Source organism: Atta cephalotes (assembly GCF_000143395.1).
Source record: "Atta cephalotes unplaced genomic scaffold scaffold00014, whole genome shotgun sequence".
NCBI lineage: Eukaryota > Metazoa > Arthropoda > Insecta > Hymenoptera > Formicidae > Atta > Atta cephalotes.
Genome location: NW_012130078.1, coordinates 4,877,423 through 4,900,598, shown reverse-complemented (window position 1 = coordinate 4,900,598; position 23,176 = coordinate 4,877,423). Strand labels below are relative to the sequence as shown.

The 23,176-nt window shown below is 31.6% G+C and overlaps 6 protein-coding genes across 6 annotated transcripts in view; 4 read left to right on the top strand and 2 right to left on the bottom strand.

The window, feature by feature from the left end:
- Positions 1–2,446: 2,446 nt before the first annotated feature.
- LOC105617811 (inner nuclear membrane protein Man1) lies at positions 2,447–9,021 on the top strand. Its single transcript, XM_012199364.1, has 11 exons — positions 2,447–2,625; positions 3,367–4,043; positions 4,292–4,403; positions 4,466–4,686; positions 5,682–5,902; positions 5,966–6,094; positions 6,170–6,299; positions 6,739–7,006; positions 7,085–7,306; positions 7,380–7,564; positions 8,870–9,021. The coding sequence occupies exons 1-11, from the start codon at positions 2,447–2,449 to the stop codon at positions 9,019–9,021; spliced, it is 2,496 nt and encodes an 831-aa protein (XP_012054754.1).
- A 1,346-nt stretch (positions 9,022–10,367) lies between these two features.
- LOC105617810 (protein unc-50 homolog) lies at positions 10,368–12,351 on the top strand. Its single transcript, XM_012199363.1, has 6 exons — positions 10,368–10,459; positions 10,684–10,835; positions 10,948–11,134; positions 11,741–11,874; positions 11,946–12,047; positions 12,132–12,351. Exons 1-6 carry the CDS (start codon positions 10,368–10,370, stop codon positions 12,266–12,268), a joined length of 804 nt encoding a protein of 267 aa, XP_012054753.1. The 3' UTR covers positions 12,269–12,351.
- A 3,230-nt stretch (positions 12,352–15,581) lies between these two features.
- LOC105617809 (chromatin accessibility complex protein 1-like) lies at positions 15,582–17,968 on the top strand. Its single transcript, XM_012199362.1, has 2 exons — positions 15,582–15,716; positions 17,567–17,968. Exons 1-2 carry the CDS (start codon positions 15,582–15,584, stop codon positions 17,966–17,968), a joined length of 537 nt encoding a protein of 178 aa, XP_012054752.1.
- A 49-nt stretch (positions 17,969–18,017) lies between these two features.
- On the bottom strand, positions 18,018–19,353 carry LOC105617808 (transmembrane protein 199). Its single transcript, XM_012199361.1, has 2 exons — positions 18,924–19,353; positions 18,018–18,830 (listed from the first exon to the last, which is right to left on the bottom strand). Exons 1-2 carry the CDS (start codon positions 19,351–19,353, stop codon positions 18,586–18,588), a joined length of 675 nt encoding a protein of 224 aa, XP_012054751.1. The 3' UTR covers positions 18,018–18,585.
- A 109-nt stretch (positions 19,354–19,462) lies between these two features.
- LOC105617907 (biogenesis of lysosome-related organelles complex 1 subunit 5) lies at positions 19,463–22,574 on the bottom strand. The gene is made up of 6 exons (XM_012199445.1): positions 22,479–22,574; positions 21,388–21,426; positions 20,787–20,895; positions 20,576–20,658; positions 19,707–19,895; positions 19,463–19,630 (listed from the first exon to the last, which is right to left on the bottom strand). The coding sequence occupies exons 1-6, from the start codon at positions 22,572–22,574 to the stop codon at positions 19,463–19,465; spliced, it is 684 nt and encodes a 227-aa protein (XP_012054835.1).
- Positions 22,575–22,909: 335 nt separating this feature from the next.
- Positions 22,910–23,176, top strand: part of LOC105617906 — a 2,023-nt gene continuing 1,756 nt past the window's right edge. Inside the window, exon 1 of the mRNA XM_012199444.1 lies at positions 22,910–23,020. Coding sequence (XP_012054834.1) covers positions 22,910–23,020 — 111 coding nt within the window. The remainder of the gene's footprint in view (positions 23,021–23,176) is intronic.

The following is a 23,176-nucleotide window of genomic DNA, read 5'->3' as shown; positions in this document are numbered from 1 at the left end:
GTAATTTTGTAATCGAATAGACGAATTAAAAAAAAAAGAAAAAAATACGGAAGAAAAAAGAAGAGATTCAAGAGACTATTAATAATTGAGTACAATGTTGTTACATTATATTCTGCTTATACAGTAGATTTTCTATTCTTTACTGCTTAAACGACTTTATCGCGTATATTGTAGTACTTTATATATATAAGAAACAATATTGCGATACAAAGAATTAGTAAGGAATTACAGAATACATGTAACGAGTTCGTGATTTCTATACATCATATATATAAAACATGCACATAGCATATAAGACAATCCCTTATGTCACTCCTGCATCTTTGCTGCCTGTATATGTGTAATTCTGTCGTCTATTTGCAAGAAGAAAAAGGGAAAAAGAAAACATACTTAGATTAACGAGATGAAAAATCTGTTGTCTACAGTGAAACATATCGGAATAATCTTTTTTAATAAAATTAAATAAACGATATAGATTAAGTATTTAAGATTTTCAAAATAGATTTCTCTACTAACTCTAATTAACGGCAGTATGTAAGTTTACATACTTAAGTATAAGTTTATATATAATATATGTAAGTTTAAATTATCCCTCTCTGACCGCGTTAGCGTTTGCAAATTGTCGACAGAATCGCTATATAGTCACTACATTTGCCATTTTTTATTCTTGGCGGGCAACTTTCAGTCGAATAGAATTGTATAACAATTCGTATAACAAAATAAGAAAGGACGTATCATCGCTGACTTAATTACACGATTGTTTAGGCATTTCGACAGTAACACAGCAGTTGTATAGTATTTTAAAGCATATACATATCGCACTACGTATATTATATGCCGTAATAAGTATACCATTACATATAAGTGCATATGGATCCTATAATATAAATTGATATATTATTTGTGCGCCATATTCCAATGTTAACGTATTGTATTGTACAAAGGACAAAATGTAACGTTAAAGCTATATACTGTGTATTTATGTATATGTGTTTAAAGTCCTTAGGCTTCTAAATTCATGTCGAATTTTATGATAAAATTCTACTTATAATTTTGTATGCTATATATTTTGATATATATTTTAATTTTTTAAATGTTTTTCTTTTAATTAATTGAAATAATTAATAAAATTTAAAATAAAATTTAAAATAATTTGTATAGGTTATATTCAATTTTAATTATATATCTTTTAAATATTTTTCGCGTTATATGATACAGAAAATTACAAGTTGTCTAAAATTAACTTAAGCAAGATGAGTTTCATCTTATTTCTCTTCAAATCTTTCCATTTTCTTATAGTTTTAAAATTTATTATTTTACATAATATTTTCTTTACGTTTTTCTTACATTTTTTCTTTACATTTTTTTATTTGCTACTCAATTATTTTGAGTAATCAACTGATTCACATGAAAAAACTGATTCCAATAAAACTTTTTTTAGACATTTTAAAATATCAAGTTTTTCTTATATATTTAAAGAATAAAGAAAGCGCAAGCTGTGTATTGCTTTTAAATTTTATTTATATGTATCAATTTCGAAGCAACAATTTATAGGAAAGTATTTATAAAAATTAAAAATTATTTTAAAACTTAAACCATCTTGCTTCATCAATTTTATTAATTTTTTTATTGGCAACAAATTTAAAGTAGAAGATTTTGAACACAAACAAAAATTCCCGCCATTCATTCGACCAATTAGACAAGTTTCATTCGCGGCCGATTGGAGGCTGGAATGCTTTGAGAGATCGAGATTTCCATTAGCTGTTATTGGTGTATTCTTTTAGATCATCCAATCAGCATTTTAGATCTGGAAGAATACATCAATAGCAGCGAGCGTTGAATCACTCAACGTGTGTTGAGTCCGTTGAACGCATTCCTACTAATTCTCACATGGAAACGCGTCGAATGTTATGTTATGCACGCATGCGGCTGCATATCTCGTATGCGCGCGTCCGCGACCGTTAGAAAATTGCGCCATTTTTCTTTTTGCAGTTACCGAGCGAGTTGAATTGTTTGGCGGTGGAGGAAGGCAGCCGCGCAATAACCGGACGGTACGGAAAGAGACGGCCGCGGATGGTGGTGTGCGTGATCACACGGCGGAGATCACTCTCAAGAGGATCTCACCGGAGACGAGAGGACGAGAGCGAGTTGGTTGTGCACAGAGACTGGAATACGACCGGTTGATACGTACGTATCGTCCACGTGCGCGGACGTCCACGAAGGAGTATAACGGCGAACGAGTGAGCGTCTCTCACGCGCGAACTGCGAAGGCGGCGGGCAGCGAAAGATTGATCATCGATCGAAATAAATCGGAGCAGAATCGGGCATCCGTGGAGCGGAAACGTCCCGTAAACGTCGTGATACGACCGTCGGCTGATCGGGCCATATCTTTTTAAGTCAGGCGTCTCGTCCGTTTGAGAACGCGGTCACTCGTCCGCGAGACAAGATGTCGGTGGACGCGCTCAGCGATTCCGAGCTTCGGACGAAGCTGATGGAGTACGGGTATCCGGTGGGACCGGTGACGCAGACGACCCGCAAGATACTTGCCAAGAAGCTGAAGAACCTTATGGAGGCCCGTGGCACTAGCGGAGGGGCAGGAGGATCTCGGCATTCATTAGCCGCCAGGTGAGCGTTTTTCCTTTGAAAAGATGCACCGACACGAGTTTTCTTTCAGCATGTGTCACATTTATACACTTGAAGTTTGGAGTAAGCTCGAGATTTCGGCGAAAGAGCGGAGAGAGAAAAAAAACAGACAGAAAGGAAAGGTCGAGAAGAATTGAAAAGAATGTTATGATTCTACTGAAGTTTCAAATTTGGCGACGTCGGCATGCGACAACAATCTTTAATGTCGCAGCTAACGAAGCACGCGACGTAAGATTCTCTTCTCTGTAGCGTCAGAAAAGATCTCCTTATTTATCTTGATTCTGAATGTAAGATGGTGCATGGAGCGGCAATGTTTACATTCAGTTTTTGGCAATGTATGATGCCATAACATCTAGTTCACAATACTAATTATTTATAAAATGTAGCTGTTTTCTTTGCGACTGTTGCTCGAATTAAACCTATGTTGTATTGTAGAAGTTAAAAAAATTCATGGAGTTTCAGCAAACGGCCTGTTTTCAGCTGAATTTCTTATACAATTCTCTTTTTTTTTCTTATTAAAAAAAAAGAGAAGATTAATTGTGCAAGAAATTTAGCTAAAAAGAATAGATTTAGTGCTAATAAAATTTTAATTTAAATATTTTATATTTATAATCTATTTCTTATGCTTTTAATTGAATTCCAGTATACTAGACAATTACATATATGTAGAATATATTTTATATCTCCTTTTTGATATTGTTGTTTTCTTCATCTATGTATTAGATATAGCAGCGACGACACAGATGACGATACAAGCACGAATGTTGTTAAGAAGAAGAAGAGTGCAAATCTGCGTCGGCAAACGTTGGCGAATCCTATGCCTCCACCTTCGATTATTCCCCCTGATGTTGCGAGTGTGACAAAAAATCCAGTCAAAGAGAATTTGTCGCCACCACATTCTGAATTCAAAGATCCTAATGTAACGAATTTTGACTCAAGCATACCTTCTGTAACTCGCACAACTTCAAAAACTACATCAAGTAAATTTAGCAAGACACAGAAAACCTATGTATCTGACGGTTTAGAAACTGGATCGGACTCGGATGTTGTAGAGGATGCTGGAAGTTCATATGGACGCTCATATGACAAGTATTTGTCCAATCCAAGCAGCAGACTTTATGATTCTCGAGTATACGATCGCGGGACTTTCGATTATGATCAGATATCTAAAACGAGGCCATCTTATGGATGGAAGGACGGCAAATACAATGTATCTCCTTTGAAGCCAAGCATTTCTCCAATTCAATCCACAAAGGAAGATGTGAGTGGAAGGGATAGTACAAATCAGAGGGATCTTCTTGCAAACTATGAAACTCCATTTTTATCAGAGTTTACAAGGAGACTTAGTTCACAATCTTTGATAAACACGAATACACCATCAACGTTGTCCAGCTTAAAAAGTAAGCGAATCTCTTGAATATGTGCAAGAAAGCCTAATATACTTTAATATGAGATACTTATTTTGAAACAAATGTACATTCGTACTAAATAATTGAAAAGTTTTATTTATAATTTTATTTATTTAGTTTATTCAGATCAAATTATTAAAAAATATATCCATTTAATTTAAAATAAGAATTTTATATTACACTTATTATTTAGTATTTAATTCGTGCGTTTATCTCACATAAACTTTTTATAATTTCAGATCCTACATTACGCCATACTTTGACTTCTGGTTTACCAGAAGTAAAAGAGAGAGATTCGAATGGTCACTTCTCTTCCTTAAGGAGCATGTATTCACCGTCAACTCAGCCAAGGTACATATAAATTATTTTATCTGAATTATATGTAATGTATAATGTTAACAAATATTGTTTAGCTCGAGATATACTGCATCGTCCGCTGACAGGGTTCGAGATATTTTCAGTAGAGCAACTTATAAACCATCGACGACAAATACAGACATGGAGAATGTACGAAATAATCAGAATATCGTATCGATGGGTCTCGTGGCAGTACTTGCTCTATTCTTTGTAGTTCTTGCAATAATATATTTGGGACTTGGTGGGGAAACCGAGACGCTTCCATCACTTTCATCGGGTAGGTATGCCAAGATATAACTAGGGAAGATTTCAGAGATCGATAAACTTTGAGGGGAAGAGATTTCCCAGAAATATATATATATGCTTGATTGTCATAAATAACATGACACAAAGCACAATGTATATGCTCTTTTATCAATTTTGGCCAACAGAATGCAAGTTATTATATATTTATAACTATAATTATTACTAACGTTAACGATTACTAAAGTAATTGTCTCGAGCTTACTAAATTAAATATACAAGAGAATATCTTAAATTGTACTTTCTTTTTTCTATATATATATATATATATATATATATATTTACATGTATAATAAAAATCAAATATCTCTTAAATTAATTTGGATATTTTATTTCCTCTTTTCCCGTTCTTTCAATGCATCTATATTCCAGTTTATTTCACCTATACTTGCGAATACGGGTTTTATATTATTTAATTTAGATGATAATACTATGCTTATTTGTATGTAGAGATAAAACTTAGGTGCAGCTCGGAAAAAAATATCAATCGAATTGAAATATTATTCAAGTTTTTGTAGAACAGATCAATTTTAAAGTTTAAGAATGTGAGAGTTATTTATCGCTATATAAAAAAATGATTAAATTGACATATGATTTTTAATTTATTGTATCTTTTGTTCAATGTATTTACTTTTTAGAATTATTGAATTTTTAATCATTATTTATAACATTTAGATATTCTTTTTAATCTGCTACATACAACAAATATGATTTATTTTGAAAAGTTGATTTGTATACAAGGAAGAAAATAGTTTCATATGAAACTTTGACTTTTTCAAATAAAGGATTGCCATTTTCATTTTCATTATTTTTCTTTCTATGATTGTTTAAAAAAATGGCAGTTTTTCGTTTGAAACAAATATAATTTGAAACTGCCTCATATTTACAATTATTCCCAATTTTCTCAATGTTATATAGATTAATGATTTATTTAGCTTTAGTACAGTTTCATATCACCTGTATTTATAGATAACAACATACCGCAATGTTTCTTCGATGGAGCTCTTGATCTTAAAGCGCCTGGAGTAAATTGTATAATGAAGGAAAACATAGAATCTGTGTTGCAATTGTTAAAACATCTGCAACCTATTCTAACGAGAAAGACAATATCTAAAATATGCGAAAATTCGAATGAGAAACCATACTTTACTAATGCGGATATCGTGGAAATGTTTACGAGCGAGAAAGTGGTGGGTTGAGAATTAGAATTAATTTCATTTAACGATTATATATCGATAATTCTTCATTTCCAGACGAGCCTTGAGGTGAAGGAGGACCTGCATAGCGCACAATTTTTAATCATTAAGAATCCGAAATGGGGTATCTCACTTATTGATGTAAATGACGATAATGGAGCAACCATGGAAATATTGGATACTTTAGTAAATATATTCATCTATTTCTCTTTTTTATGAAATGCTTGTATTATTAATACATTTGTGTTTTAATTGTTACAGGATAAATTATTTTCTGCCCGTCTAAATGGAAAAATTGGAATGGCAATTTTAAATCCTGTGCTGCCAATGCAATGTCTTATTAAGAACAAAATTTTTACCATCATTTCTTCTGCTCTTATAGTGGCAATCGGTAAAGTTCTAACAGATTGTTTATTTGAGAAAACTTCCTGAACCTTGTTCTGTGTTATAAGATCCTATGTGCATGCCGTTAATACATGATGTATATATTCATAAGATTATTATTCACTACTTTTTTATGGTGTACTGTAAGCTATACTTTAAGTAAAGTAGTTGCATTTTAAAATGATTCTCTATGCTTTGCCGATATAATTTTGTCTTTAATATTGTCGTAAACTGAAATTACTTTGTAACGAGACACTTCTTTTTTTATATCCTGAAGTGCATCGAGAAATACTTTCATATAGATATTGAATGTATAAAAAAAATGAAATACGCATTACAAAAAATTTACAAATTCGCAAAGTAATATCTGTTTACGATATTGCAATGCATACATAAACAGAACTACATGTATCGAAAGATTTGTACTAGTACCTGTGCATCTTCAGTCTCATTAACAGGTATCGGAATTTATAAATCGTACTTTTGGTACCTAAGATACAAGAAAAATATGGAGAGAGAAGTATTTAAGCTTGTTAGCGATATTATAAGTATCGTTGAGACACATCACCAAAATGCGTCTACGCAACCCGGCGCGCAGGAAAGTTTCCTTGCTATTAATCATGTGCGAGATAATCTTATTCCACCGAAAGATCGTAAAAGAATGACTAATCTTTGGGAAAAAGCAGTCAAATTTCTAGATGAAAATGAATCCAGGTAAAACAAATCTTTTGTACATCTTTGTTTTATATCTTACTTACAGTTGTGTAATGGGATATTTTTCTTGATCTTTAGAATTCGAAGAGAGGTGCAGCAAGTAGCAGGAGAAGAGTTTCATGTCTGGCGATGGTTGCCGAATAATGCTTTGAATAAATCTCCCGTGCAAAACGCGGCCTTAGGTAAGAAGCCGAAGGTCTGGCAAGGACAAGCATTCGAAACGATGGAGGGATCAGTTAATAGCTTGACTTGTTCGCCAACACCTTGCTTGAAAATCAGGCACATGTTTGATCCAGATATGTAAGTAATGCATGAATGCATCTATAATCTAAAATTGGTTAATGGGTGATTTAAATCACTTTTTACTATATAGTGAAACCGAAGACGACTGGGAAACAAGAGTGCAGGATGCCATTTTAGAGAAGTGTGGAGAGGGTGTAAAGATACTTCACATTCGAGTAGACATTGGTAGCCGTGAAGGTTGCGTTTATATGAAATGTATGTCGCAGGAAGATGCTGGCAAAGCTTACAGGGCATTACATGGTTGTTGGTTCGATGGTATGTGTAACAAAAACTATAACTCTTATTCTCTAAAGTTAAACACTGGCTGTTGGCGACCGTCTCACATAAAGTTTTCACAGAATTTCGCTAATATTACTGAGAAATAATAAACGATTTATTAAGACCGTATATGTGAATACACAAAAAGTAAGAGTTTAATGCTTATTATGGTCGAAGATCTTAGATCAGGCCTGTCCAATTTGAGCTCCGGCAAAAAAATTCAATGTGAGTAAGATTGCGGAGACTGTAAAATGTTAATACGCATCTAAGTGACGCTTATCAATAGTTCATAGTTCCTAAAATCTTACTCACATTGAATTTTTGTACGTCGATGGCTTTGCGATTTGGCTCCTCAAATCAACTCAAATTGGACAAGCCTAATCTTAGATACTATTAGATAATAATTAGATAAATAATTTCTATGTGAAATATGTGGTCATTTAAACTGCGCGTCGAAATGATTTTTCGGACTTATAAACGCAATTAAACTACTATAGTAATATCACTAAATAAATTGATAAGCAATTCAATAATTTAATGTTCAATTTAACTTCTTAATAGAAAGATATTAATGTACTGAAAAACTGTAAATAAATTTATTAAATTATTAAATTGCTTATCAGTTTAATTTGTGATATTACTATAATAATTTAATTGCATTTATAAGTTCAAAAAATCATTTCGGTTCGCAGTTCAAATGACTACATATTTAGCATAAATTCACATAGAAATTATTTAAAAGTACCTAAAATCCAATTTCGACCGTAATAGACATTAAACTCTTAATTATTGAGATTTATGAAACATAATATTAGTGAAGAAGTCTTAAAGATATAGACCATTCAGAATGCGTTATTATCGATTCGATTCGAAACGCGCTTTTATCTCTACAATTCTATGCGTATTGTAAATTATAGCATGTTAGCGCACTAATATCGTTGTAAGTGCATTCTGAATACGGGCCATAATATTAATATATAATTTTTTTTTCAATAATATAATCCTTATTGCAAACTTATGCCAACACTATGCTATTTTATATTGATTTTAATGCACATACTGCAATGTACTTCAATGGACAATCTCTGAAGAAGCAATTGTTTCACACCTCGAGATGTGTTCCATTTGATGCTTATACACTGGCGAATATCATTTGTCTTTGTTTAATATTTTATAAGTAGCAAGGATGAAGTGATTCCAAGAACATTAGAAGCATTAAATGGTGAATGTATCCCAGGTGCGCGAAAGAATTGATTCTTTAGAGAAACGCTTATCTTTATTTTATTTACATTTCCTTTGCAGGTAATTTAGTAACTGTGAAGTACCTGAGATTAGAGCGTTATCACGAACGATTTCCGGATGCCGCTCGCTGCGTGACGCCTCTCAAGCCAAGTAACAATCAACGATTATCCATGCAAGCGCACTACTGGCAGAGTCCGGCGGAAGCAAATTAAAAAATTCAGCAAAATAAAAACATTTTTGTTCGGACATTCTGACGAGTGTGAGCTCTCGTGCTAAAAATCACACAATTATCCTGCTGATTAGAATTTGTGGAATCTGTCTACTTTTTTATTTATTCCGTAACATACCTACGTGCTGTACAGCACAAATACATATTGTAGGATTGAAGACATTTCTATTTTATAAGAGCATTTTCTTTTAAATTTACTAACTTGTGTATTATATTCTACTTTGTATTTTTTATGAAACAAGACGGAAGACGTATGTGTTTTTAATAGTTGAGTAATAATAATTATAATATTGACAACACAGCACACAGTTAACATTAATATATAATTAAATATGCTTTTAAAGGGCTATAAAAAATTTTTCATCTGAGTTTTATAGTATTTTCAAGTAGCAATATATATGCGTAAGCATAACGTACATTGCATTCTCTGTAGGCCTATCCAGATTAATTTAGCATCTACTACACGAAGCATACATGCAGAGAAATCGATTAGTCATATTATCTATGCGGAATGCGGCAGAATACAATTTCTTATACATTTTCGCGTGATCTCTGTGTGTATGTCTACACCATTATCATTAATGAAAATATTGATTCAGTTATTTAAGATTGTATTTTAACAATCCTTTTTTATAATCGCATAAGAATTATTTTTTACAATATGTATCATAAAAATGTACAGTAAAAGTAAGATTAAAGGTAAGATTAAATCACTTTGTAAAAAGACATTGAGTTAAATAATAGAATGGAAACTGAATACGTTGATTATTATTTAAAGAATAATAAAATTGCGGAAAGAATCAACGTGCATTATAAAAAGATTTAGAGTATATGTATTCACACACGCACACACATTTATTATGCTATAGTAAATTAAAGAATATACATTTATGGTAAAAATAAAATAAATTAAAAAATTATACGTTATATTAAATTCGATAATTGCAGAATTAATTGATATTGCCATCCGAGTTTCAAGATTCGCGACTGTAATGTGACATTAATTTTGCAATCTATAATTATCCCGAGATTATTTCGCAAACATTTATTAATTATTTAATATATTTGACAATAATTTACTGAGGGCGGTATACTTATTTAAAAATTTTTTTATCATTTTATTATGTTTATTATCGAGCATGCTGTGATTTCGATATTTGCCGCGAGAGGGCGTAAATTCATAGTAGGTATTTTTGGACTTGTCATAATAAAATAGTGAATAATACGCAAACATAACCTGAAACCGCGTCGCGAGAAAATTAATTTATTAGGTTATGCTTATCTATCGAAAGTGATTGCGCGAAGTGCGAGCTGTCAAAAGGACCAAAAATGAAGTATTCCACATCACCGCCAACGAGTCGGTGTCACTCGCCCGTTCCGACAGAATTCTCGTCCTCGTTGCCGATGCCGATCGTTTACAGGTAACGTCGCGGATATGCATCGTCTCAGTTTTTTTTTGTAATTTATAACTTAAATATTAACGTATCCACTTTCCGTTCCATCATTTAACTCTACTGTCTTTTCATAAAATGATTTGATCTCATATTGCATTTTAGATTTTTTATTACTATAGTTTATCACTTTGCTTTAAGATAAAAAAAAATGTAATAAAGTGGCTTGATTGAATGAACTTGTTATATTGCAGACATAATTGTATGGGGGCGGCGACAAAAAGCTACAAATATCTGAGAAAATTGCTGAAGTTTGAACAGATGGATTTTGAGTTTGCTATGTGGCAGATGGTCTATCTATTTGTAGCGCCACAAAAAGTATACAGAAACTTCCAAAACAGAAAACGTAGGTTATATACTGATATATTAGGTTATTACTGATAAACGTAGGTTATTACTGATATATATACTACTAGCATATATTTTAGTCTTACGATTTCTCCATTGGATTTTTGCAGAAACAAAATCGCATTTTGCAAGAGACGACCCTGCATTTTTAGTATTGGTCATGGGTTGTTTCTGCATATCTACCATTGGTTTAGGATTGATGCTGAATTTAAGAATATTTCAATTCATGAAATTATTGCTTTATATGATGTTCATTGATTATCTAGCTGTTGGATTGTTAATAGCAACTATATTTTGGTAAGCTAATTGTAAAGTTATGTTGTTTTTTAAGATTACTTTTTTATGATTGTACTTTTTGTATAAAAGAGATTATTAATTAATGCTCTAAAATCAACTTATCCATTTCTACCAATGTAGATTTATAACTTTAATCTTGATTTGATTTATTTTTTTCTAGTTCTAATATCTATTTTTATCAATGTAGACACAGACTTTTATAAATAGATTGCCAACTTCACCTTCATGTTTGAAAACAGCGCTGGGCAGCGCCATATTTGAGTTCTCTCACTCATATATGTATAAATTACATGGATAAATTTACATGATACTCATAGACAGGATGCGTACATATACATATGGGAATTAAAACAGACAGCTCGAAATCAGGTTAATCTCTTTCTATCAAATTAAGTCAGCAATCTATTTATATAAGTCTGTGAATGTAGACTAATTTTAATCTCGATTCAACTTATTCTTTATCTTTAATTTTAAGAATTAGAGAAAAAGATGAAGAATAAATTAAATTGAGATTAAAATTAATTCATATTAGTAGAAATTAAAGTTAATCAATTAAAGCTAATTCAAGTTTATCTTCAATTTTTAATTCTACATATTCATTTATAGGTTTATAACAAATCGATATCTCAGGATAGACAGAACACAAGATGTTGAATGGGGATATGCATTCGACATCCACTTAAATGCAGTGTTTCCTCCATTAGTTATACTTCACATTTTACAATTATTTCTATATAATGGTTGGATTTCACATGTATTTTGTATCAAAGATCCATTATCGAATATTATTTAATGCATTTCACTTTTGCAGGTCTCATAAACAATGATACATTTTGGGGGCGATTCATTGGGAATACTTTTTGGTTTATATCTATCGGTTATTACATTTACATAACGTTTCTCGGCTATGCAAGTAAGTTAAGAACGCAAAGTTTGAGTAACTCCATCTATCTCTTCTCCTTTTATTGTTTTAGATAAGTTGTTATTCTTATTTCAGGTATCGAAATACTGCATAAAACTCATTTGATATTGTCTACTCTACCTATAATGCTGCTGACATACATTACTACATTATGCGCCGGTATTAATATCAGTTATTTAGTTATAGAATTCTACCGTTATCGCGCTTTGTAAAATATTCTTATATCTGTATGAATGTCGGAATAATACTGGTTGTACAGTATAGAATTTCTTCTATTCTGGAATTGATAAAACAATATCATCTTTCTACTGTGGAATCTCCCCTTGATTTTCGCTCTTATTTCATATTCTCCATTTTTATTTGTTTCTTTATTCTACGATTTTGTTCTACAAATATATTTCCATCTATTTGGCAAATAGATGGAGCAACGGGGGAGCAAAATGTCAAGAGAAGAATTTCATTAGAGATACAGCTGTTTCCGAATAGATATTGAAGATTTTTTTTAACGTTATTGCTTGCATTTTAAGAATGATTTTTTTATGATATATTTATTTTTTTGTTTGTATTCCTAAGAGAACTATCGCCACGTTTTAAATGTAATCTGCTTAGCAGCAAGTATTTATGCGAAAATTGTATTGTGATGCTTCTTAAATTCACAAAACATCGAGTGTAGAGATGTGTTTCAATTTAGAGATCTGTAATAGTCTATTAGATCCTATAGAGGTATTTATAATTTAATTTTATATATTTAAAATCATTTTAAATGTTTTCCCAAAATATGAACTCATTTAAATATAAAATTGGATTTTTTTTCAACAAATTTAAAACGATCTTAAAGAGATCAATCTACGAATATTGCTTTATAAATACCGCTCTAAAATTGCAACAGTCAATCACTTTCCATAGTGTAGTTGCTGGAAAAACGAGATATTAGGTCTGTTCTTTTTGGCAGAACTTTTGAATCAGTTCATTTTTCTTCCTTTTCGCTCCAGAGATCAATTATGAAACTTTATCTCTAGGAAAGTGAAAAGTGAAAATTTTAACTATTGAACTTAATGGAGAAATTTTTCACTTTCCACTTTTCATCCTAGGAAAAAAGTTTCATAATTGATACTCAGGAGGAAAGAAGAAGAAGAAAGAACTGATGCAAAAACCAAAAAGAACAGACTGCATTCCGTTTTCACGCTCGCACGCTATAAGCGCTTATGCTTATAAGCGTTGGTTTTTGATGTTTGATTTGTCATCTTAAATAAATAAAGTCGTTTATTTTAGTTAAACTTGGGTATGTAATTGATAATTGACCGTAAGTAATTCGCTTTCTATATATTAAAAATAAAAATTTACGAAATTTTAATAAATATCTGTTTAAAATAGTGTCAATGAGACATTTGCTTATAGCGAATAAAAATTTATTCAATAAAAAGTAATACTTTGATTTAAATATTATTTCTTAAAATATTTATTTACTGTAAGCAAATGTCCCATTGGTACTATTTAAACAAATTATTAAAATTTTATAAATTTTTTTCAATGTAACCTTTTTTTGTCTTATAATCTCATGTTTCCTTCTACCGAAGGTGCATTCAAGTCGTACTTTATCGGAAGTTAAAGATATCGTGTATATACCACCTTGATCAAAAAGTTCCCGAAATTATCACTAGGTGATGTTCTGAGTCAGCTGATTTGAGTGTTTTTTTGGTTAGGTTGCCACATCTATCATTGACATTTCCATCAAATTTTATCACCATAGCTTGACATTTATAAAAGTTACGCCGTCTTGAGTACATCTACCTCTGCATGTATTTTCGATTTTTTAGTTTTTAAAAATGGAGTTGAATTTGCAATGAGTGAATTTTTGATCAAGAACGAAACGAATATCCAACAGCCATCGAATTCACCTGATGTGGCTCTCTGCGATTTTTTTTGATCGAGTCAAAAAACCATTTGGGAACGCGTTTTAACAGCTGAAAGATAATGGAAAAATCAAAGACGGCTCTGATGGCTATACCAACAATAGAGTTCGAGAAATGTTTCAAGAGGTAGATCAAGCGCTGGCATAAGTGCGTTGCAATCGATGGGGAATATTTTGAAGGGGACAATATCACTTTTGATGAATAAAACTTGTATTTTGAATTTTCTGAATGAATTCCGGAAACTTGATCAAGGTAGTATGTTCCCAATCTGTGCATTTTCTAAATTAACTAGAACTTTATCTGTTAATGTCATCTTTGCATGAGTAAATTCTTTTTCCTATTTGTTGGTGAAAATTTAAACATTCAGTTCCTTGTTGATGAACAAAGTTCTTTTTTTATTAACACAAAATCGGGAAACGTTTGTAGATGTTGTATATAATTATATTATGAAAGTGTTAAAATATTCACGCATCCAACACATTCGTTAAACATTTCTCTAATCATAAAGGTTTAAACACAATAGACATAGGCACAAAGAACAGGGAACAACGAGCTGTCCAATCAGAGCTCTGGGATATAATATCGAACTTACATATCAGAGCTCTAATTGGAGGGCTCATTTTTCTCTGTTGCTTATGCCTATTGTGTTTAAGCCTTGACAAAGCATGCATGGATCTAACCTACTATGGTTAGAATCGAACATGCTCACGTTTTTTAGCCAATAAGCGCTTATTTGCGCTTATGCTGTCCTATCTCGATGAAATAAGCATTTGTGAGTATGATATCATGGATGACATCATGAATGCATCTCTGAGGCTGTAGTCAAAGTCTCACTATAAATACTTTGAAGCATTTGGTGGACCAATTAGAAGAAAGAATTTTATGAACTGACCAGTTAAAAAACGCTTTAAAACGTTTGTCATCGCGCTGAATGTACCCTGAGTACTTACACCGCCAAAGCGAATTAACTGTGTTCTACTGTGTAAAGTACTTGTTGGAATGCAATTTAGTTTCGTAGTGTAATATCAGAATGCATTTTGCAGTCTTCCATTCTATTCTTATAATCATATTAGCATATCAATAATAAATTTATGATTTTTATTTAGATTTAAATTATAATTTTTTTTCGAATTGATGATTTTTGAAGGTTTTATTGCAAAATAAGTACGGCTACCAAATAATTTTTTGAAAAGTTGATAACATTGACATTTTACACGCTCGTACTTAACTTTTTACTCTGTCGAGCAATGTAACACACTTTGTTATAGTTGAAACACTTTATGTAAGACACAGTGTTACACTGTGTTACCTATGTATATGTTGGAAAACATCCAATGTAAGCAATGTTTATAAGCGCTTAAAGCGTATAAGCGTGCAAACCGAATATAGCCATGGTATTGAAGAAATTAAATCGATTTCTTTTCTATTGCTTCTTAGTTCATGTTCCATAATGAAACTAGCGCCACCTGCAGCGCAAGGGAGCATCGCCGAACTAATCGCTGCACTTTAAATCATAGAATTTGGTGGGAATTGATGTCAGTTTTATGCGGCTGTTTTTGTTCAGCTGTTTTTTGTACATAAATAAAATAGAAGGCAAGAATAAGTGTGCGCAATGAGCACGCAAAATTCTTCCGTGAAGCTGAAAGAGCTGCGTCTACCGATCTCGAGAGTAAAGACAATTATGAAGAGCTCGCCTAGCGTCGATACCGTCGGTCAGGACGGTTTGTATTTGGTCACAAAAGCCACGGTAAGATTAGAGGTTAGAGAGGACTTTCCTAAAGAAGATCCACGATTCATTAATTTATTAAATAAATAATGATCAATTGGCGACGCAAAGATTTCCCGAGCGTTTTTAGTGACAAGATTTGCAACTAGTGCTTTACTAGAGTAAAGCAGACAAAATTGTAAATTATCTTATGTCAAATTGAACGACTTTTTATATTTATTTTTTAAATGTTATTCATAAATGCAATAAAAGCAACAGAAGGCTTTGTGAGACTCATGAGGGTGAAGAAGTTTTAAATATTGGATTAGTCATTTCCGTTGATAAAAAAGATGAATAAAAAGCTACCATAGTGCCATTCATTAGAATATCTAAAAATTCTTAAGTTTAAGACAAAAATGTTTCAAACAAAAGTTGCTTAGCTATTAGTTATTATAGAGTTATTATAAAGAAAAAAAAGATGGTAACCTCGGCTGACTTTAAGAAGGTGTCCTTAGATCAAATCAAGGTTATTTAAAATTTCTTAATAAACCAACATTTTTTATTGCATATTCTTGTAATTGATTTTGAGACATTTTTAAAATGGTTACAAATTCTTTTTTAATAAGAATTTTTTTGAGTAATAAGTTCTCAAAGTTTAAATACTACTGGCATTAGTGACTGTATTTCTGAATTCGATTGTTATATTTACTTGAAACAGGGATATATTTTAGTACTTTGTCAAATAAAAAAAACTTACAATATTGATGTATAGTTGCAAATGAGTTCTTTATCTAAGATAAATAAATGAATACAAATCTTTGCCTTTCAGCCCCCAATTTAACTCGATATAATCTAGCTTTTATTTGGCGTTTTTTAGGTGATGTCATTTCAAAACTGCTGAAGAATATTTTGAGAGGGTACAGGCATTGGAAAAAACTTGCCTTTTTAACTCTAAATTAAAATCAATTAGAAGTTTAAAAAGCAGTCTATAACAGTAATATAACAACTTGGAAGAACATGCAAAGATATTTTTGTATATTACTATTCAAATAAAAATATTTCAAAAGAATATCAGCAGACGAAATATAGGTGTAACAGACAATTTTTATTATTAATTTTTTTTAATTTGCTTTCTGAAAAATAGTCTTGAGATGTAAAATGCTTTAAACAAATGCGTATATATTGCGAAGTTAGTTTGTCTATTTTTAAAGCAATCTCTCACTTTTTTTTTTAAATTAAGCTCTTTGAGGAAATAATCAAGACATTTTTGGATTATTGTAAGTTTTACATTGGCCCTATTTACGTTGTTTGCACTTTTTGTACTCAGCATCTTCGCTTTCTCTCTTTTCAATGCCAAATATCTATCTCATTTTAAGCAAAAATATTTGGGGATTTTATGCAACATGAACAGAATCATTATACACAACAAAAAGTAATAACATGTTTTTGCAATGCATTATTTACTAATTTTAATGGGCTGTAAAATTTACATGTAAAGTACGCTGTTTGATTTAAGCTAATTCTACTTATGGCAACTAGGCGTTGGGAAGAATCTTTGCGTCATCAATATATTTATGCTATATTATTCACATCAACACAACAATCATATTCACATTAACATAACAGAATAAATATTAATTTTTTTAAGTGAGATTAATAATTTCATTTATTTCTCGCCTTTAAAACTGTAATACACAAAAAACTTAAACAATAACCAAATCAAAATAACCAAATCTGAATTTGCTATAGTTTAAATATTATCTAATGATTTCTATTGTGATTAGTTTTCGCTTACTGCTTAAGTCTTTTGTATGCCATAGGCTCTATGAATTGATTACTATTAGACCTTATTAATTTAGCATTCAATACTCTGTAAAACACTTTGCACACAGGAACTCTTCATACATTACCTGACAGAGGAAGCACACATGCAAAGCAACAAGGGACCTTCACTGGATTATAAACACCTGGCAGAGGTAGTACAGACCAACGACACACTAGAATTCCTGCGAGAAATAATGCCTAGAAAGATCACAGTCCGGCAATTCAAGGAAATGATGGCGGCCAAAGAACCGTCCAACAGCAGCAGTTCCTCGGAGAGCAGTTCTGATTCAGACAGCGACAGTGACTCTGACACAGACTCCTGTTCGGATAGCGATGAAACAAAGGGAGATAATGGGAACTCGTCGAGTAGTGAACAGGAGAGTGAAACCAAGGAGAATGGTGCTTGTCATTCAGACAGTGACAAAAGTGAAAGCAGTGTGAAAAGTGACAGTGAAGAGAATAAGAGATGAATTCGTAGATTTCTGCTTCCAACAGACTTTGATTATTTAACAAATTTTGGTTTATTTTTTTACGAACTGTCCCAGATCAATAAGGTTTATCTAGTACCAAGATCGTGCGTCTATATTGCAGAATAAATAAATGCAGCCAAATGGCACAAAATTTGTAAATGGATCATGAGAATTTATCTTAGAAAAAAAATATTATTGTATTTTTATATACTCAGAATCGAATATGGAAGTACACTTATTAAGATCTTTTTACACATACTTCTTTTCGCATATATTTTTGTACATATATATCTCATGGCATTAATTCATGTACACAATTATGTTAATCAGATCAATATTTCTTAATATTTATTTATAATCATGTTTTATCATATTTTAAAATTAAAATTGATTTTTATTTAATAATAAATCAATGATGTCATAATATCTCATTTTATTTGGTCTTTAAGAATGTTGTATTATATAATCATAGGCGAGCGATGTACATTTAAAAAATTTTTGTACAATACAAAGTTAGCAAAAGTAGCTTGCGTATTGCTTTATATTAGCATTTTAAGATTATTTTTACTATAATATATATTCATTAATGGAACGACTGAGCTGGAAAAGTTGGAACATTAATCTTGATGTGATTTTGTCGATTTGGATGCGACATCGAAACCATACTCATTTAACTTTAAAGCTAAAAAATAGATCTCTGCTAACGCTATGATTAGTGCGCAAATTATACCTAGGAGTAATCTAAACCCGAAATCTAAGTCCTCGACTATGAGTTCTACTCCAATGAAACCAAAAGCGAAGCCAGCTATCACAGAAAATATAAATTGCGCGACGGCGATCAGTTGTTTGTTTATCTGCTTCACTGCAAAATAAAATATTAGAAACCCACATTAAATTGTCTTTTATAGACATTTTATAGATTAAGAATATTATTATATAAAAATATTTTTTTTACTTTGATACGCGACACTGTCTTCCGGTAAGAATTTCCGCGAAGAATCGATACTTTTCGTCATTGCCTGATATTCTCTATTGTTTTGTTGCGCCGCTAATTTTTGTATTCTGGCTTCCAATTCTGGATTTCGTGGCGTCTCCTTTGGCGTCGGTAATATTACATCGGAATCATCGAAAAGTTCGTGCAAGTAGATTTTTTTCGTTGCAGTTTTTCTCTTCTCTTTCAGATACTTGTTCAGCCATCTGAGGTCCTCGATTTTTAACGTGGCATTTGCAATCTTCTTTTTTTTGAATTTTTTCGATTTGCTGTGCAAGGACGTGATGCCATCCGGTGCACCATCTGTGTCTTTTACATCGTATAAGATGAAATCTGTCAATTTCTTAGATGGTTTTATCATTACAGTAGGATCTACAATCGACTCTAGTGGCATATCTATTAAATAAATTTAATACACTCTATCTTAAAGAAATAATTAGGTCTTTATTAAACGCTGAAATACTCTAGAAGAGGTAATGCACGGATAGACTAAAAAATAATTGTTATGGCATAATATGCAATTTCTTTTCCAAGTCAACATAGAACTCCTGTATTTCGTTTTCTTTCTCCTGGAAAGTCTGGTCCACCTTTTCACACTTATTGCTCATATCATTTATGAATTTCTCCCACTCCTTTTTCCTAAGTAATCTGTTCTCACTCAAAATGTTATCCTATAAAAAGTTTCTATATGAATTTATCATTTCTTGTGTCACGAGAGGTAAATAAAAAATACAAAAGCTGGCATACACTATCGAAATTTTCCTCCCTCTGTAAAACACGGTTGCACATACTCAGCGCGACATCGACATTTGCCTTGAGACTAGGTAAATGACAATCGCCAAGTTGCTCAGTGCGATCCAACTGACTCTCCTTCAATTCTGTTGTGTACTCTAATATTTTAAATAGATGTTCTACCTCCCTGTCAGATCTTTTTTCCTAATAACGGATGCAATCTTGTAGAATCATTCTGTATTGAAAACTTATTACTGTGTACATTTATTTACAAATATATATATATTTAAATATATATATATTAATATTTAAATGCTTGATATACAATAATTTCTATAATACAAACAATACTGATGATATAAATTTAAATTAATTGATATTTGCTCTGAAAATTTTCTTAATTGGTATTATTAGGTCCAGTATACTTTAAATTAATATATTTTTGTTTAAAATTTATATAAGTGAATATTTTTTTTCATCTTTAAGATCAAAATTCAAGGACTAAGATGATGCGATGTAAAATTATGTAAGGTTGCGAATATAACAATTTTTTACAATATAAACAAAAACTGAGTTTGCAAATACACACTGAGCCCACAAATACTGATTAAGATAAAAATAAATTTTAAAGATTTATAAATTGACAACTAAAAAAAGCTTTTTAAAAAAGAATATTAAAACGTTTTATCATGCAGACAAGAGCAATCATAATTTTCATTAGCATTTTTGTTTACAATTGAGTCTTCACAATTTGTAGGTTATGTCCACGCATTTAAATTATATTTCGACCGAATATCTCTACTTAAATTTCAATTTGTTTAATCGGCATGATGATAGTGCCGAGATAATTGCTAATGCCAAGTTCGCGAGCAGCAGGAGCTCACCTGAAATTCTCGCAGGAAGAACGTGACCTCCCCCTGGATGAACGGACGATGGTCGAACAATCTACCCCAGATCTCGCCCGTGTCTGCGGAAACGCGTATGATTCAATGATAGTGTGCTAATGCCTAATGTTAAGTGCGTTATGTATATCGTCCTTCAAGTATACGTGCAAGCATTTTCATGCGTTTTAGAACGATACCGTAAATGCCGCACCTTTGATGACGGACGCCATGTCGATGTCAGTAGAATAGACGACACGTGACATGTCAGACGGCAATGTATATACCAATATACCTGTCACGTGATTGGCTGTACTACTAAACTGTACTAAACTGGCCTGTTTCTACCTAGGCTGCATTCGAGAATCGCGCAATCAGCGCTATTTGTGTCACCTATCTTTGTTTTATGTCTAATAAAGAATGAAGATAGAATGACACAAATAGTACTGATAGTGTCTTCCCGAATGCATCCCTAGTGTTCCTATACACTATTTCTACCAATGTGGATTAATTGGTTTAATTTATTCTTCTTTTTCTAATCCTTGGAATTAGAAAAAATGAAGAATAAGTTAAACCGAGATTAAGGACAATCAACTTCTGATTAAATTAATCTACGATCAACTCGCAAAATGCCAATAGTAATTTAATGTATCAGAATGTCTTCTATCTCTTCCTTCTTTGTGTTTATCTCTCACATTGGCAATCGTGGTGATTGAGTTAACTCATCGATTAGCGTTAATCGGGATTGATGAAAGAGGTCCTAAAATTAATCCATAATTGGTACAAACGAGCATATGTCGGACTAGTAGAACGACACGTTGCGCAGACGGCGACGCACCGGTCGCGTGGTTGCACTACTAAACCGCGATCACGGGAAAGAGAAAACAATAGAATTTCTTCTTTCAATACTGAAAAGATAAAACAGAAAAAACGCAATTATTTTATTGTTATAATTAGATAGTAACATTAATTTTGACAGTTTCGTAATATTAATTATATTAATTTTGGTAATTTAGTAATATTAATTATTTTATTATGTATTCTTTGTTATTTTTCCTTGTACATTCTCGTTCGGAGTGTGCAAAATATAATTTAATAATTTAATAATATAATGGAAGACTTCTCGGTTAAGCTCCAATTAATTAAATTTGATAATTAATTTATTAAGCAATATCTATTTTGTGAGTACTTATAATTATATCTTAATAATTAAATTCTAATTTTATTATTGTACATTTTAATAAATTTACTTTGATAGAATTAATATTTTGTTATTTAACACGAAAAAGATTGGATCGACTAATAGCGAGGTGGAATGTCTTTTTAAAATGTTTGAATACTTCAGTTAAAGATGAAGAGATTTTAGGAATAAGATTATAAATGCATTTTTCTAAAAAAGAAACAGTGCAAATCTTTTTTGCAGGAAGCCGAATTTCCCATACAAAAAGTATATCGTTTTAAAACTATAAAATTTTGTATTTTTAATATTAATTCAAATATATAATATAATTTCAGTTCTCTCGTAACTCTACTACATGTACAGAGAGAAAATTATTATATGCAAATAAGCGTATGTTTTCTGTTTTATGCTATTATGTAAACATTTTTCATTGATGTTGTAAATTTATATTGTATATATTTATATTTTATATTATATTATATATATGTATATATATATATATATATATTCTCTGTAAAATTTATGATAAACTCAGTTGAAAACGTTAATGTAAATTAAAAGCTGTGATAAAATACTAATTAGTTACATACAAAAATGTCACTTGTATAATATTAGTATTTCTAGCATTATTTTCTGTTTCTATTTCTAGATACTATTTCATTTATTAATATCGTATTTGTATTTATCTATCTATATTTTGAGACCACAATTTGTTGGAAAATCTACCAGGGAAAACTTGTTCGAGAAGTAAGTAGTTCTAAAGTTAGAGGAATCGAGAGCGAGAGAAGATCGAAGATCAAGGAACCTTTCGCAGAGTAGCATATCATTTTCTGTTTCCAGATGTTATTTCACTTATTTATATCATATTTATATTTTATCAATAGATTTCGAGGACACGTACAGTTTGTAGGAAAATCTCCTAGGGAAAATTTTTTGAGAAGCAAGTAGTTCGAGAGTTAAGGAATCTTTCGGAGAATAAGGCGAAAGATGTAAGCAAATATGCAGTTTTGAAAGCAGACGTTACGAGAAAAAAAAGAATCGATCGATAAATATCAAAACAACATCGTTCTCATATTAATAAGAATTCCACGTATATTTTTCGTGGCTGATAACGTTATGCCGATGAAACGAACACCGGCGAATGCATGCGTTCGACGATGGTATTCTCGGGTTGCATCACGACAGTTATTATCTCTGTAGGAACGTCGCGCTTGGATATCGACGTAAAATTCGAACCATTGCGAAGAGGATGCCTGCGATTAACAATGGTATCGCATGATTACGCATGCATTCCACCGTGCGCACTTACATATATATATATATATATATATATATATATAGTAGAGTAGGAGTAGAGTAGTAAGCGGAGTGTATTACGACGTACGTACTACTATATCGCCGCCGTTGGACACGTCTCTATTGTC

Bases quoted from the DNA above. Each gene is read 5' to 3' on its own strand.
- LOC105617811 (XM_012199364.1), top strand. From the start codon at position 2,447: ATGTCGGTGGACGCGCTCAGCGATTCCGAGCTTCGGACGAAGCTGATG. The intron at 5,903-5,965 runs GTGGGTTGAGAA...CTTCATTTCCAG, and splicing joins TGTTTACGAGCGAGAAAGTG to ACGAGCCTTGAGGTGAAGGA. The intron at 7,307-7,379 runs GTAAGTAATGCA...TTTACTATATAG, and splicing joins CACATGTTTGATCCAGATAT to TGAAACCGAAGACGACTGGG.
- LOC105617810 (XM_012199363.1), top strand. From the start codon at position 10,368: ATGAAGTATTCCACATCACCGCCAACGAGTCGGTGTCACTCGCCCGTT. The intron at 11,135-11,740 runs GTAAGCTAATTG...ATTCATTTATAG, and splicing joins TTAATAGCAACTATATTTTG to GTTTATAACAAATCGATATC. The intron at 11,875-11,945 runs GTTGGATTTCAC...TCACTTTTGCAG, and splicing joins ACAATTATTTCTATATAATG to GTCTCATAAACAATGATACA.
- LOC105617808 (XM_012199361.1), bottom strand. From the start codon at position 19,353: ATGCCACTAGAGTCGATTGTAGATCCTACTGTAATGATAAAACCATCT. The intron at 18,831-18,923 runs GTAAAAAAAATA...TTTATTTTGCAG, and splicing joins AGACAGTGTCGCGTATCAAA to TGAAGCAGATAAACAAACAA.
- LOC105617907 (XM_012199445.1), bottom strand. From the start codon at position 22,574: ATGCTACTCTGCGAAAGGTTCCTTGATCTTCGATCTTCTCTCGCTCTC. The intron at 20,896-21,387 runs GTCGTTCTACTA...AGTTTAGTACAG, and splicing joins CGTCGCCGTCTGCGCAACGT to TTTAGTAGTACAGCCAATCA. The intron at 20,659-20,786 runs GTGCGGCATTTA...GCGTTTCCGCAG, and splicing joins CATGGCGTCCGTCATCAAAG to ACACGGGCGAGATCTGGGGT.
- LOC105617809 (XM_012199362.1), top strand. From the start codon at position 15,582: ATGAGCACGCAAAATTCTTCCGTGAAGCTGAAAGAGCTGCGTCTACCG. The intron at 15,717-17,566 runs GTAAGATTAGAG...CTTTGCACACAG, and splicing joins ATTTGGTCACAAAAGCCACG to GAACTCTTCATACATTACCT.